Raw genomic sequence first — 14,747 nt, 5'->3', positions numbered from 1 at the left:
AAGAAAATTACTACACTCTGCTTTGACAGATTTAATGTATTCAGAATATTTGCATTTTCGTGTCGTGTCTATATTTGACACGGTCTTATTTATGGAATGTTCCTCATGATCCTCCATCTTTCTTTCTAGTGTCAAAGACAAACCTCGCCGTACATGAAGATAAGAACAGAGTTCCATATGTGAAGGTACATGGCAAAGTTGAAGCTGAGCCTTTCATTTTTCTTAGATAACAGACATATACATTCATTTATGCTTGTATACCTCTGTGTTTACTGAGGTGATTCAACTGATGTTCTGTCTTGAATGCTGAAGCAGTATTAGATCCTGAATCCAAACAGTTTCCTGAAATATTAATGGGCTCAAATCATTTGTTTGCTTTGCTTTACTGACTTCAAACATTTACAGTGTGTTCCAGTGATGTTAAATTCTCAGTATTTCCATGCCTGTTTCATGTTGAATATGAAAGAGAACATCTTGAAGAATTTTTTAATACTTTGTCGCTGTAGTCTTGCCGTATTTTAGAGCAGATTTGTTGGGCTGGGATTTCATGTAAACTGCTTTATGACCTTTATGCCCTCAATTAGATGCCATATATTTCTTGTGAACATATGTGAGCCTTAATAGTGTACGTATAATAGTGTTCAGTTTATTCTGTCCCTGGAGGAGGCGAAAATAATGAAATAAAATAGTTCCCTTACAAATATTGCAGAGAAAGAGAGCTCTGTCTTGTATGGATTGAGAGAGAAAAACTAATTTGGACAAGTAATCTAACCCAGATTAGCAATAGGCGTATATGCTGTGCCATTCTTTACATGCTGAGTGTAGAAACTCTCTCCTGTATGTTGGGATTTGACTGAGTATTTAATTTTGTGGGGAAAAAAACTCTCTTAACCCTTCCCATCAACAGCTGCTGCAAGTTGTACCGAGGCAGGTGTGGGTCACTGCCTTGCAGGTGGTCAGGTTGATGATTCTTTTCCTTATTTGATCATCCGTGATAGAGATTCTTGGTGGCATTTGGAGTACTCGTGCTCTTCTAAACTCTTCTTGTGTTTCATTTCCAGGGTTGTACAGAAAGATTTGTATCTAGTCCTGAGGAGGTGTTGGATGTCATCGATGAAGGGAAAGCGAACCGCCACGTGGCTGTTACAAGTAGGTGTTCTGTGGGTGCTTCCCTGGCTGCTTGGTGCTTCCTAGTGGGATACACAAAGTATTTCAAGTTATGTATGTGAATGGTCACAGAATCATAGAATAGACTCTTACATTTGAATTTGTTAGCCATTGGATAGCACTGAAATATAACTTCTTGTCACTTACACAACACTTTTAAAATGTGATTCCTCTGCAGATATGAATGAACACAGCTCTAGAAGTCACAGTATCTTCCTTATCAATATTAAACAAGAGAATGTGGAAACTGAGAAGAAACTTAGTGGAAAACTGTACCTGGTAGACTTGGCTGGAAGCGAGAAGGTAATCTTTCTTCATAAAATGTTTGGAGACACTGGTGAGATTACTAAACTAAACATGTGCATATAAAAGTCTCCCTTGGCTGAGGATAAGCTTGCTTTGTTGTTCTTTCAAGAGCACCTTTAATTGTTGCACTGCCCCATCTGCACTGACTTGCCAGTAGGTGAGCCTGACTGTTGCCTGCTCTCTTGGTAGGTCAGCAAAACTGGAGCGGAGGGTGCTGTTCTTGATGAAGCTAAAAATATCAATAAGTCTTTGTCTGCTTTAGGCAACGTGATATCTGCCTTGGCAGAAGGAACTGTAAGTAATCCTGTTTTGTGCTGGTTTAGAATAACTTTGTTCATCTTCCTTTATCGTGCATATAAGAAATAAGCCATGGTTTCAGTTCAGAAAGAAGAAAGTGTTGACTTTTCAACCACAATCCAATAATGTTTTTAGTATTCTTCTAAAGATAAGAAAGCAAATTGTTAGTGATTCGCTTGAATGGTTATCCAGTGCAATTCATCTTAGCACAATCAAAACTACTGCACTTGAGGACTGTATGCTTCAAAGTCCATTCATCCTGTCATCATTGACTCATATTCTCTCTCAATTATAACACTGCTATTTAAAAAATATTGTTCATGCATCTTATTTGTATTTTGATTAGAAAACTCATGTTCCATATCGAGACAGCAAAATGACCCGGATACTTCAGGATTCCCTTGGTGGAAACTGCAGAACCACCATTGTTATATGTTGTTCTCCTTCTATTTTCAATGAAGCAGAAACAAAGTCGACCCTGATGTTTGGACAGCGGTGAGTCTTACTTGGCATTAAGATGATGATCACCATGATGGCTTTACATGTTTAGAACATCAATAATAATTTAGGAGCAAGCAAAGATTAGAGAAATGTGGAAGTGGTTGGAAGGAAGATTTTTCTTGTGTATATATCATTGGCTGTAGTCATATGAAATACATTTGGAAAGGTTGCCAGAACAGGTCAGGCTCATTACATAATTACTTTATTGTAACTAAGGAGAACTCTGATATGTTGGAGTGTCGTTTGCTTTATGTAGTGTGTATTTATTTGCGTGATAGTAAAATGAAAACAATTCCAGCAACTTATGATTGCTTGAGAGGTTATTTGTTGAGGAGTCTGTGAAATAATTGAGTTTATCTTGGTCGGAAAATAGGTTGCGTCTTCCACTTGGTATAAGTTTGGCATTAAAATTGACACTGTTATGGAGCACTGTATATTGGAAATTAAAATCTTGTATAAAAGACAAATCTGGCAATCTTATATTAGTTCATCTCCCTGCTGTTTGTCTTTAAGGTGAGATCTTCCTTACAGTTTGTTGAAGGAAGATGAGCTCTGCAGTTCGTTCACATAAGAGCACATAAAAATACAGGATGGGCCCTGAAGGGCATAGAGATGCAGTTGGTGTAGCCCCTCTTAATGGACAGCTGTGGGGACTGAGGGTGATGCTGTAGGTTAAGGCTGGCAGACACTTCTGCAGTGCTTTCCCCATCTGGCACTTCCAGAAACAGGATTAACTTGTCTGCTGCTGGGATTTGTGCAGGTGGGGAAGGATCTGTGTGCAGTCAGGAAAGCTGTACATAGCCTGGATTCCTCTGAGCTCTGCTTCCTATGGCATGGAAGTCAATATAAATTGTTAACGACTCTCAAATACAGAGATTTGCTGATTTTGTTTGTGGAAAAAGTTTAAATATTTGGATGGATCACAGTTGAAACCTCCCCATGACTGTGCTCCAGGATCTCTGGGAACTTGTTTGCATGGGTACTGAGGGAAGTGTATGTAGAGGAAGTCCAGTTTCTGTGTTATTCCAGCTCACATTTCTCTTGGTTCCATTTCTCTTTCCAGTAATCAGTAAAACTTGCCTTTCAGTTTGGAGGAGGGAGGTTTTCTCTTTCTAATCCATGGAAGTGCTCCTTGCTGAGGACTAGGATGACAGCTGAAAGAAGTGGGGAGAGGGCTGCATTCTTTGCAGGGCAGCTTGCTTAGTGAGTCACGTGTTGGTCATTTTGTGGTTTGCTGCTTAGAAGCTCTAGAGTTGTGCTGAAACAGGAGGTGCTGGGGAGCATTTAACTGGGAGGGAGGACGAGGACTGCTGATGTGGCAGACCTGCAGAGGAGCACACCTACTGTATGTGCACAGTGTTGTTTGTCAGCACTTTGAACAGCAATATATAGCTGTCTGTTGGGAATGGTTTCATTTCCAGGCCCTTTGGCTGTGGTATTCCATTTTTCTGATGTGGCAGGATTAAGGGCTGAGTAATGTTAAAGGAAAGGTGTGTGACTCATGGTTGATTACCAGATCCTCCATTTTGCCAAGCAATAAAGAAAAATCACCATTAAAGTAAGTGCCAGGAGTAAAATTCATCTTCATAGACCCAGCTGCAAATTCATGGGCTCTTCTGTCAGCAGTGAGTCAGTTTCTTCTTTTATCTTCTTTTTTATGTTGTTTTTAATTGTAGTTGCTGGTATGTGCTTCATCCATCAGCAGCGCAGTGCAGTTGGTATATTTTAGAGTGTGGCATTTTTTCCCCAGTGCACTTCAGTGAGTAGAAATGTGAGCCATGCTTTTAGCAGAATATGAGACAATATGTAAAAGCCAAGCATTAGGTGAAGCTTCTGCATGCCACATAGTGCAAGTCACACTTTTTGGTGACCCTGCTCGTTGCAGGGAGGCTGAAACTAGGTGATCATTATGGTCCTTTTCAACCCAGGCCATTCTATTGTTTTGTGATTCTATGATAAGTCACCAGGGCACAGTTTGGGATACGAGGTACAGGTTTGGGATAGGAGATGCAGGTTTGGGATATGATATGCAGGGATGGAAGCATTTCCCTGATGACAAAAGAAAGCTTCAGGATTTTAAGTGATTGGCCATAGTTTTCACCCAGGGGGTGGTGACGCACTGGAACAGGTTGCCCAAGGAGGCTGTGGATGCCCCATCCCTGCAGGCTTTCAAGGCCAGGCTGGATGTGGCTCTGGGCAGCCTGGGCTGCTGGTTGGTGACCCTGCACATAGCAGGAGGTTGGAACTGGATGAGCACTGTGGTGCTGTTCAGCCTGGGCCATTCTAGGATTCTATGATATTTAGAAGGTGATTCAGAATCATGAAGTGAAGCCATGGAGAAAAGGATAAGAGATCACATGCCCTCCCCAGGGGAGAGTTAGCCAGTGTACCTATAGCAGATAGCTGAGGGCAGTTCCTTGCATTGGCATTTCAGCCCACCACAAACCGGTTCTCTGTTCTTCCATTGGTTAAACAGAGACTAAATTTCTTCTGCATTTGCTAACACTGGGTTTGCCTGGAGAGGTCTCAGCAGTGAGGAACAAAGATCTGCATCTTTCTTCATTCATTCTGATTTGTTTGCTTTTCGCTTTTAAAAGTGGTTTTGCTAGAGGAGATGCTGTGCAGTTTTTTTTTCTGCTTGTTTTGCATTTTCTCTTGCAATTGTTTGGGTTCGTCTGGAACTCGGTAGTTTCACAGTAGTGAAATGGTGAACCCAGAACTGCTTCTCTTAGAATAAATCTGCAGAGACAGATCCGTGCCTGACTGGAGGCAGAAAAATTCTATTGAGGCTTTGATGGAAATACTGTGAGAGTGGTGAGGTGCTGGAACCGCTGCCCAGAGAGGCTGTGGGTGCCCCGTCCATTCCTGGAGGTGTTCAAGGCCAGGTTGGATGGGGCCCTGGGCAGCCTGGGCTGGTATTCAATGTGGAGGTTGGTAGCCTTGCATGTGTTGGGGGGGTCGGAGCTTCATGATCCTTGAAGCCCCTTTCAGACTGGGCCATTCTGTGATTCTAGGTAGTAACACTGCTGAGGTTTTGAGAGAAAATGGAACTGTGACGTTGCATTGCAGGAAATGAACTGCAAATGTTTCATAGTTTCCCTTGATGTAATATAAAAGTCCCCAAATCCCAGCCTTGCATTGACATAGAAGTTACAGAGCAGCTGACACCTGTTTTTGTTATGCAGAGCTAAGACCATTAAGAACACAGTCTCTGTGAATCTGGAGCTGACTGCAGAGGAGTGGAAGAAAAAGTACGAGAAGGAAAAAGACAAAAACAAGAGTCTAAAGAACGTTATCCAGCATCTGGAGCTGGAACTGAACAGGTGGAGAAATGGTGTGTATGGGAAGATGGGAATGGGGGCATTTCTGCAGATTTAAGTTATGAGTGTTAAACTCCAAAGTGCGCAGCCTGCTTAGCACCTTTGGCCACACTGCTGCCTGTTGCTGGCCACAGACTTGCCAGCATTAAGTGAGAACAAATATGTGATTTAATGATTAGTCACTAATTGTCTTGCTCTTATGGAGTCTGCTTTTGAATAGCACAGATAAAATCTCTACTGTCCATACTTAAAAGATAATCCCTGCCCCTTATGGGTGCAAAGCAGTGTTACTTCCTTTCACCCTGCTGTGCTGTTCCCTTGCCTTTCACATCAGGTAGTTACCTAATGGCTGCTTTCTGCATCTTCCTCTGGGGGGTTGGGCCACTTCAGGGAGAGGGGATATTTCCCTTATCCACATGGTAAAATTGCTATGGAGACGGTGGGTCTGTTGTGCGTGTTGAAGAGCACTGGGAATTGTTGGCACTTTCATGTTCTGCATTTCATTCTGTGTTTGCTCAATTTGATAATGATTTCAATGATTTCCTTCCCATCCTAGGAAGGATCTTTAAGAAAAACCTGTGTACATCCATCCTGTATGCTGTTTAAACACAATATGCCGCCTCTGTTGTTTTGTCTAAATATACACAGTGCCTCTTCCCCTACATCTTTTCTCATTGGTGTTACCAAGCCATACATTAAATGCATTCAAATTATTATTGATTTCTTGTCTGACCTTCTGGAATAGCATCATTTGGAAGGATACCGTGTCAAAGGAGGCTCTTTCCAAATGAAACTGTAGCAAAAGCAGTATCTTGAGTATAAAATACAAGACCAATGCATAAATCCACTGCTATGGCTTGTTCTGTACATTCAGAAAATAAAAATAACATTACAGCAGAAGGCGGCTGTACCCTGTTCTCTCTGAAGGAGGACTTCTGTGCTCAATTAGGTTTGTGCCTTACAGTTAGGAGGATGTTGTCCTCCCAGTATCAAGTTTACGCTCCCCTCCTCCTTTCACTTGTGGTCTGAAATACAAAGCTGTTGTGTTCAGCAGAAGGAAATTCTCAAGGTCCTGCTTTGGAGGCACCTGGCTGATGCTCTGCAGTCCAACCACGTTGCTGCCCCACATGCCAGCTCCTCTGCTCTGGATGAGCCCACCTTTCTTGCTCTGTTCTACTGAAATGCTATGGGGAAAAAATCATTGTATATTTTGCTCTATATTATCACCAAGTCATTAGCAACAGGGCAGAAAGTATTTCTGCAGCGGTACTTTTATAGAGTTCGCCGTGCTTGATTCCGAGTTTCTTCTTTCTGGCTTTAAACTTGCCAAAACAGTCTTCTCTGTTTGTTGCTCATTGTTTTTCCTCCCCTGTTTCAGTTTGCTTTCTGATCTGGAGCAGCTTGCTTTTTGGTTCTTGATACAGTAGTCCCGTTTGCATGCTTCTGTTTGGGCAGGAAGAATGGCCCATAAAGCTTTATGGACTGAAATGTCATAGCTTTTCATAGAAATGGAAGAAATCTCTGCTGAAGGGTTTGAATGCAGCCTTCCCACACCTTGAATAGCATTCAGCAGCTAAGTCTCTCACCAGATTAATGAATGTAGATTCAATTTCTGGCATGAGCAGCTTGCCTGTCCCTCTTCACTGAACTGCAGCAGCCTTGTAATTAGAATGCTCTTAGGTTATCGAAGGGAATATTCCTCGGAGAAAATAATTCTGAAAGAAAATGTGTAGGGAGAACATGCTATCTGGTATGCATAGGCAGCATCTGAAAATTGGTCTGTGCTGTTTCATTTTAGACGTGACAAGGCAGAACGTGAAGGTTGTTTTAAATGCAGCTGTCTTGCTTGTTGTCCTGGTGCTTGAGCAGTTCATTGTGGGGGAGGGAAAGCTAATAAGGCAGTTGGAAATCTGGAGAGGAAGGGACAGTTGATTGCCTTTGGCTTTAGGCTGAAAGTCTTATTTTTTCCTCCTTATTTCCCCTTCTGCTAATCCACAGAGCTAATCTCACGTATAAAGGGCCCAAGTGAAAGGGAAGTCAGGAGTTCAGTGCTTTCAGTGGCAGCCATTCAAGGTGCTGCAGTGTTTGGTTTGCTTGTTTTTCTAACCCTGGAGGTTGCATGGCCATCTCTCTGCACCTACCTTTGTCCATTACCTTTACTTATGGCAGTCACCCACTGGCAGGCCTATGCCCAGGTCACCCTTCTGTTTGTCCCTCAGCCAGGACTGTTGTAATGACCATAACTTGTGTACCTGCAGGAGAAGCTGTGCCTGAAGACGAACAGATCAGTGCCAAAGACCAGAAGAACCTGGAGCCGTGTGATAACACACCGATCATTGACAACATCACACCCGTGGTTGCCAGCATCTCAACAGAGGAGAAGCAGAAGTACGATGAAGAGATTGCCAGTCTCTACAGGCAGCTGGATGATAAGGTGTGAACGTTAGGTTTGACTCTGTTCTCTGGGTGTAAATGGAAGTCAAAGCCAAGATGGGTGGGTTTTATTTTTGGTGCTAATTTTGTGTCCCGGGTGTGTAGTTTGAGCTTCTCTTCCTCCTCCTGGCAGAACACATGCTCAACAAACCAACACTGTTTCAGTCATGGGAGAAAGAAAATTAATATATACATATATAAAAATAAAGGGAATCTGTACCTTCATGTTTACTATATATCAGAATTTTGAAGAAAAAGGAAAACAGAAGCATCCCTTGGGCCTTTTTTGTTCATCTCCTTCTAGCTGTGAGCACTCTCTGGAGTGCAGGTGGCTTTTTTTGATTTGCACAGCTTGAAGCACATTATTGGCACTTAAAGCTATCAGCAATACATTTACTGAGCACTTGCCATTAATGGCTTTGGCTTGTGTGAAGATAAGAAGGGGAGAAAACGGCATCCTAAAACCACCGACCTTGATGAATGAGAGCCGCCTAAGAGGCAACGCAGCAAATGTTTTCAGGGCAGCTTTAGTGTTGAATCGAATCTTATTTTAATTCTCAAGTGTAATTAGCAGAAAAATAAATAATAATAAAAATAAAAGCCCGCTGTTTCTTTTTTTGAGTAGCAAGGGGAGATTCTGAGCTTTAGTTCTGCTGCGGTGTTGCATGAGGTGTCAGCACAGCCTGTTTGCAAATGGCAAGGCAAGATGTTGCTGGCATTCAAATAACAGTTAAAATCTTTAAGAAATTTTCTAAGCTGGAGAATTTTTGCCCTCTTGGAGGTTTCACATATTGGTTAGAAAAAGAAAAAAAAATGTTGGTCAGCAAATGTAGCAAGGCCTGAATTATTGTTGAAGGAAGCAAGAGCAGGACTGTGCTTTACCCTAGAACATATGGGAGGCATAAGCTGGTGAATTCCTGCAGGAAGCGCTGTAGGAAATGAGAACATATCTGATCTCCAAAACAAAACCAAAACGTCCCTTTTGTAATTTCTTATTACAGTGTAGGCCATTCTTCTGCCAGGAGCTATTTTAGTATTTGCAAGTGGTTCAATATATCCAACTTGTTCGCCATACTTACTATCAGAAATCAATCCATTAGCAGGGCTGTTGGTGAAACACAAAGTGCCAATTGGCGCCATGAGGGTAAGAGTCAATTGTTTGCCTTGGGTGAGTTCCTTCATAAGGAGTATCACTGAGATGGACTTGGGGAGTTGCTGTGCGTTGTGTGCCCAAGTCCAGCAGCCTCCATCACAAATTCACATCTGAATTGAAGGTCAGCTCTGAGCTGTGAGGTCACCATCTTAACAAAGAAGTTAAAATGCTGGTCAAAGTGGATGCCTGATTTGCATTACCTGAGAGTATCTTCATTGTTTTAAACCTGGTCAAGTTTTGCTGTGACATTATCCTTATTAGAAAGGGGGAAATAAGAGCAATCAAATGAGACCTGTGAAGAGAAACTAAAAATCTCCAACCCTATGTCATTGCAGGACGACGAGATCAATCAGCAGAGCCAGCTGGCTGAGAAACTGAAACAACAAATGTTGGATCAAGAGGAGGTAAGGAGGAAAACAACAAAAACAACCAAAAGCAAAAGACCTTTTGCTTATGCGACCCTTCTGTAGTGATTCTGTCACAGATGTTGGCTAGATGTGCTCATAGTGACTGGCAGAAATTCAGCAGGTAGGAGAAACCCTTGTTAAAGCAACGTTTAAACATCAGAATTTCCTACTATCCTCTTAAGAGCTTTTTAAGCCTTGATTACACCTTGTAAAGCCTACCATCCTAGTGGGAAGTGTCACTGGAGATACCAAGAGAGGAGTGCGGCCAATGTATTTCACTTCAGAAATGTTTTCTCAGTATTCCCGTATCCTTTTAGGGCAGTAAGCAGTGAACAGGCTCCCTAGTTTGACAGGATACAAATTGCTGCTGATAATAAATTACTGATGTTCATTATTCTGGCACGAGCAATTAGAGAAAGCGCCGAGAGAAATCTCTGAGGCTGAAAAATCTACTGGCACTGGCATGGATTTGCTCTTAAATCTTGGATTCTTTGCTGCAGACATTATTTTGTTCGTTATTTCTATCTGTAGAGGAACGTTAATGCTTTTTTAGATGAAGAAAATGATCACAACTTACATTCAAAGTCACTTCCTTGTCTGTCATTTGTTTATGGAGATTTGAAGACATAAAGTGGTACTGGCGCCAAATTACTGAGTTCTCCAAATGTGCTGTGATATTCAGCCAGAAACGATTTTATGCTGTTTATCAAATTGGGTGAAACTGGAGGAGGAAGATTCAGACCAAGAATATTAACCCTGGTGTGGGAGTTCACTTGTATTCCAAAATACTGATCAATTTTGGTGTGGTTCTCTGGAAAAATACCTGTCCCATACTGTAAGCTGGCTCATTCCTCTGCCCATTCTGTGTTCCATACTCAATGTTACTTATGAGTATGCACACACATTTTCAGTAGCCCAATCCTTTCCTTTACCACTTCACCCCCATTTTTCACATGTTCCTGCCTGGCTTTGCTGTCCTACTGAAATCTCTTCAGCTGGTGTTGTGCCCCTTGTTTGGAAGGTTAAACTGGCTCTCTGATTAGCTTGTTTGTCTCTTACCTTTGAAAGACAATAAGGCAGTCAGTTTTGTTTTCTCCTTCACAGGAATTGAATAACGATTTTCAAGGTCCTGCCTTCCATGTGTAAGGTTCACCTGTGCTGCAGGAGTGATGTACCTGTTCTCTTACATCTCATGGCTGGCTCCTTGAGATATGTACTGCAGAGCAGCTGCCTCGCTCTGCTTCTCCCTAATGAACTGAAGTACTTTTTTATGCTTGATTAAGCTAGCAGGTCAATTATAAATACAAGGCCTGCCCAGCTGGCATTGTGCTGAAATTGGTGTCTGTTGATACCTTTTTGCCACTAGCTCATGCATCACCGCTCCAAGCATTTGGCTGCCAGTGCCTCTGCTGTGGGGCTGGGACTGCAAACTGTTGGTTTCAAGTAAAGTCGGGTTCTGTTCTGTTCTCACAAGGACGTGTTGGTAACACATCTCCAAAGCAAGGAGCGGGGAGTCTGTGATGTGAGAAATGAAGCTCAGAAATAGATGTGCAGCACTCAGGATGAGGTGCCCCTCACCCCAGAGCAGCCTCAGCATTAGGCAGGATTGCTTCATTAGGGCCAATCGCTGCAGTGTTATGAGGACCCTTCCTAAATCTTGGCATATTTTGCCATGCTGTGTCACCAGGAAATCTCCTGGGGAGATGTTGATGCTCTAGGTGATATATAATGCTGCTCTAGGTGATATATAATGCTTCCCTTTGCTTGAAGTCGCAGCAATATTCGCGTGGAAATTTTCTTAAGTAAATGTAAATAATAGTTCCATCTGTGTTTAGTAGAAAGATTATTTTAAGCTATTTTGTTGTTTAAATATTTACATGCCATCTGGCTTTGGCAATTCACTGGGTTTTTTTCATAACTTGAGTGCACTTCTGAGGCTGCAGAATTACCACGAGATAAATTTCCCTTACATCTGAATCCTCTCGTCGCCACTTTGGGCCTATGCCAGAGTCTGAAGCCAGCTTGTTGGTTTCCTATTTTCCATTAGCACTCTGAGCCAAAAAGAGCCATTCTCCTTTTGGGTGGTCAGTTTGAGAGAGATGTTGCGACTGAATCTCTTAAGAGTGTGGAAGGAGTGCGTTTAAGTTTAATACAAGCTGGAAACATCCACTGGTATTTCTGAAGTCTGCATTTTCTTTGGTTTATACTCCAGCAAATATGAGCAACTAATCTGTCATCAGCATCGCACTTCCAATGTCTGCTAAAAATAACCATCCAAAGTTTGCTTATCAAAATATTCCTCTATTGCCATAAGATCCCTGAGGCCGCCTCAGAGAGCCCTTTTTGTGCTTCCTTTCAAAGCTGTGATTCCGTGTTTATGTATTTTACTTTGTTGGGTGTTTTTGTCCCTGCTGCAGGATTGGATTGAGGGCAGAAAACTTTATTTTGGAGCTCTTGTACAGCTTAAAATAAGCTTCTCTGCCTCAGTCTTGTGTTGTAATAGGATTTGATCGAGATCTTTCTTTTCATTGAAGCTTAGAGCTTCCTTCGTGTACAGTTATGTGGAAGCTGATGATGTTGCTGGTAGAGGAGCAGAATTTCTTCCCGTGTATTCTATCTTCTGTACACACATTGCCTGCTCATGTTTTGCCTTTCTCTTTGTCTGTTTTTGCCCTTTTTTGTGTTATCTTTTAAGTGACTCCTTGGGTGATTTATGCTCCTGTCGTATTTGCTTTGCAGCTTCTGGCCTCCACTAGGAGAGATTATGAGAAGATTCAGGAGGAACTCACCCGTCTTCAGATTGAGAATGAAGCTGCAAAAGACGAAGTGAAAGAGGTCCTTCAGGCCCTGGAAGAACTAGCTGTCAATTATGACCAGAAATCCCAAGAAGTGGAGGATAAAACAAGAGCCAATGAGCAGCTGGCTGATGAACTGGCACAGAAGAGCGTAAGAGCAGGCAGCTTATAGTGCTGCTTCCCTCCTCCCTCCTGACTCTGCATCTCTCCTAAAGATTTCCATAAGAATTTCCCTGATCATTACTAGCCTGTGCCGTTTTGGGGAGCTTTCAAGTGCTGCTGCATGTGTTTAATAACTAGATAAAGATATAACTAGTATAAAGTATAAAGGAGCAACAGCATTGAAAGATGGTAGCACCACTTGCTGGTGCTACCTTCTATCTTCTGTATTGATACAAGGATACGATACTTTGAAAGCTGCTATATGAAAGCTGATTGCAGATTGTGGCTCTGTTGCAAGCTCTGTGTTTTGCATACCATGTCAGCTCCTGAGCTGAACATGAGAACTGGCCGTTCCGTGTTTTGATCATTTGAAAGCGATATTGTACCAAGAAAGATGTGAAAACCTGCTGTGTGCAAATGGCATCAGTTTGTGTTTCTCTGGACTGTGTGCTGTGGAACAGAGATCTCGTACAGAGTAAGGGAATCTCAGCAACAACAAAAAAGCTTTCTTCAGATGACGTATTGATTGTAAGGCAAAAAAAAACATCTGATCTGAGAAAAACCCAAATTGGCTTAACTTGGTTGGTCCATCCCTCACACGTACCCAAAAGGATGTCATTAACACATCTGATTTCATGCATATCTTGCATGAAAGACTTTGTTATACACTTTAATGAAACAGATTACTATGAAATCCATTTGAAAAAAAATTGAATTTTATATCCTTCTATACCTGTTTCTCCGTGATTAACCTTCTTTGACATGTATTATGCAAATAAGATTCTTACGGGATTTACTACGTTTAATAGATCCAAAGTAGCCTTGTTAGCAAGTGAGTTGTGAAAGTGGATTATGGCGAGGTGAAATTGTGTGTTGCTGGAGTTGGTGTCAGTGCATGGAGCCAGCAGACACGTCCCAGGAAAATATAAGGCAGTGCTGTGTAACCTAGATATCACAGAAGAACTGATGCCCTAAAGTGGCACTATTGAAGAGCACTGAAGCAGGGAGACATTTATAGAAGCACAGTTAACTCCCAGCTTCATCTTTGCTGCTTTATTCTTGCAAAGAGATTTGGGACAGTGTGTTGTTTGGTGGATTTATCGTGTACAGAGAAGAAATTTGGTTTTATTCTGTTCCGTGGTGTTTCTTGTATGGATAGAGAGAATCTGAGCAAAGAAGGGTAACTTTTGCTTTCAATCTTTCCAGACGGTCCTGTCAGCAACCCAGAGGGAGCTGGGCCAGTTGCAGGAGCTCAGTAACCATCAGAAGAAGAGAGCTACAGAAATCTTAAACTTGCTGCTTAAAGACCTGGGAGAGATCGGGGGGATCATTGGCACTAACGATGTTAAAACAGTAAGTTGGATGTCTTTATTGCTTCCCTCCTGTCTGTACCTCCTGCCATATGAAAATATGGAGTCTGTGTGTGTGTGTGACACAGCAGCCCTTCTCCCAGGAGACAGCTGTTTAAATCCTGGTTAGAGCACAGTGTAAAACAGTGATGAAGAGATCTCTGTCTGGGTCAGAGATGGTCAGTGTCTATGCACATAATTACCACGCCTGACTCCCAGCTCGGTGTTTGGGGCCAAACTCATGCAGCCCATCTGTGTGCTGATGCATAAACTCTGCTGTCTGAGGCCTGGGCTGGGTTCTCTGTCTCACTGATACGCTTACAATATTGTAGATGAACAAAATTCTCAACGTCAGAGATTATTTACATGGTCATTGCTAAATGCTGCTTGCTGCATTGTGTTCATGCAGATCCTGGACCACAGGAACATATTTTGCTAGATGTTATAGCAACCTCTGGTGGCCGTTTTAATAAGAACCGTAAGAGGAAATCTCTGCAAATGGAGGCTGTTTGATACACGTTTTTATAGCAACTAAGATGTCAGCATTTTCCAAGGCAGCTGTCTGTAAATAAGGCAAGATTGAAAAGGTTTTAGATGAATAATTTGAGATTTGTTGGCAATTAGCAGCTTCTCAAAGTATGTCTAATTTCAGACCAGACTGACAGTTTTGGAGGCGGTAACATTCTTAGGCTATTCAAAGGGGACAGAACATGTTGTCTTCCCTTTGCTGCTAGAAAAAAGGCAAAACCAAATGAAATTACTGCCCATGCACTCAAGAAGAATCTTTACAGCTCATCAGTGTGTTATGTGAATTAAGAAGCTGAAGGAAAATCGTGAAGAGAAAGACATCAAAATCC

General features: G+C 42.1%; 1 protein-coding gene across 1 annotated transcript in view; it reads left to right on the top strand.

Moving 5' to 3' along the window:
• Positions 1–14,747, top strand: part of KIF5C (kinesin family member 5C) — a 58,123-nt gene that overhangs the window by 24,191 nt on the left and 19,185 nt on the right. The window contains exons 6-15 of the mRNA XM_072342502.1: positions 130–185; positions 1,062–1,149; positions 1,346–1,470; positions 1,663–1,767; positions 2,117–2,265; positions 5,457–5,605; positions 7,850–8,025; positions 9,513–9,581; positions 12,324–12,530; positions 13,748–13,894. Of these exons, the coding sequence (XP_072198603.1) occupies positions 130–185; positions 1,062–1,149; positions 1,346–1,470; positions 1,663–1,767; positions 2,117–2,265; positions 5,457–5,605; positions 7,850–8,025; positions 9,513–9,581; positions 12,324–12,530; positions 13,748–13,894 (1,271 nt within the window). The remainder of the gene's footprint in view (positions 1–129; positions 186–1,061; positions 1,150–1,345; positions 1,471–1,662; positions 1,768–2,116; positions 2,266–5,456; positions 5,606–7,849; positions 8,026–9,512; positions 9,582–12,323; positions 12,531–13,747; positions 13,895–14,747) is intronic.

This window comes from Excalfactoria chinensis, chromosome 7 (assembly GCF_039878825.1).
Source record: "Excalfactoria chinensis isolate bCotChi1 chromosome 7, bCotChi1.hap2, whole genome shotgun sequence".
In the NCBI taxonomy this organism is placed as follows: domain Eukaryota; kingdom Metazoa; phylum Chordata; class Aves; order Galliformes; family Phasianidae; genus Excalfactoria; species Excalfactoria chinensis.
The sequence above is the reverse complement of the archived record's forward strand: the minus strand, read 5'-3'. Positions and strand labels throughout refer to the sequence as shown.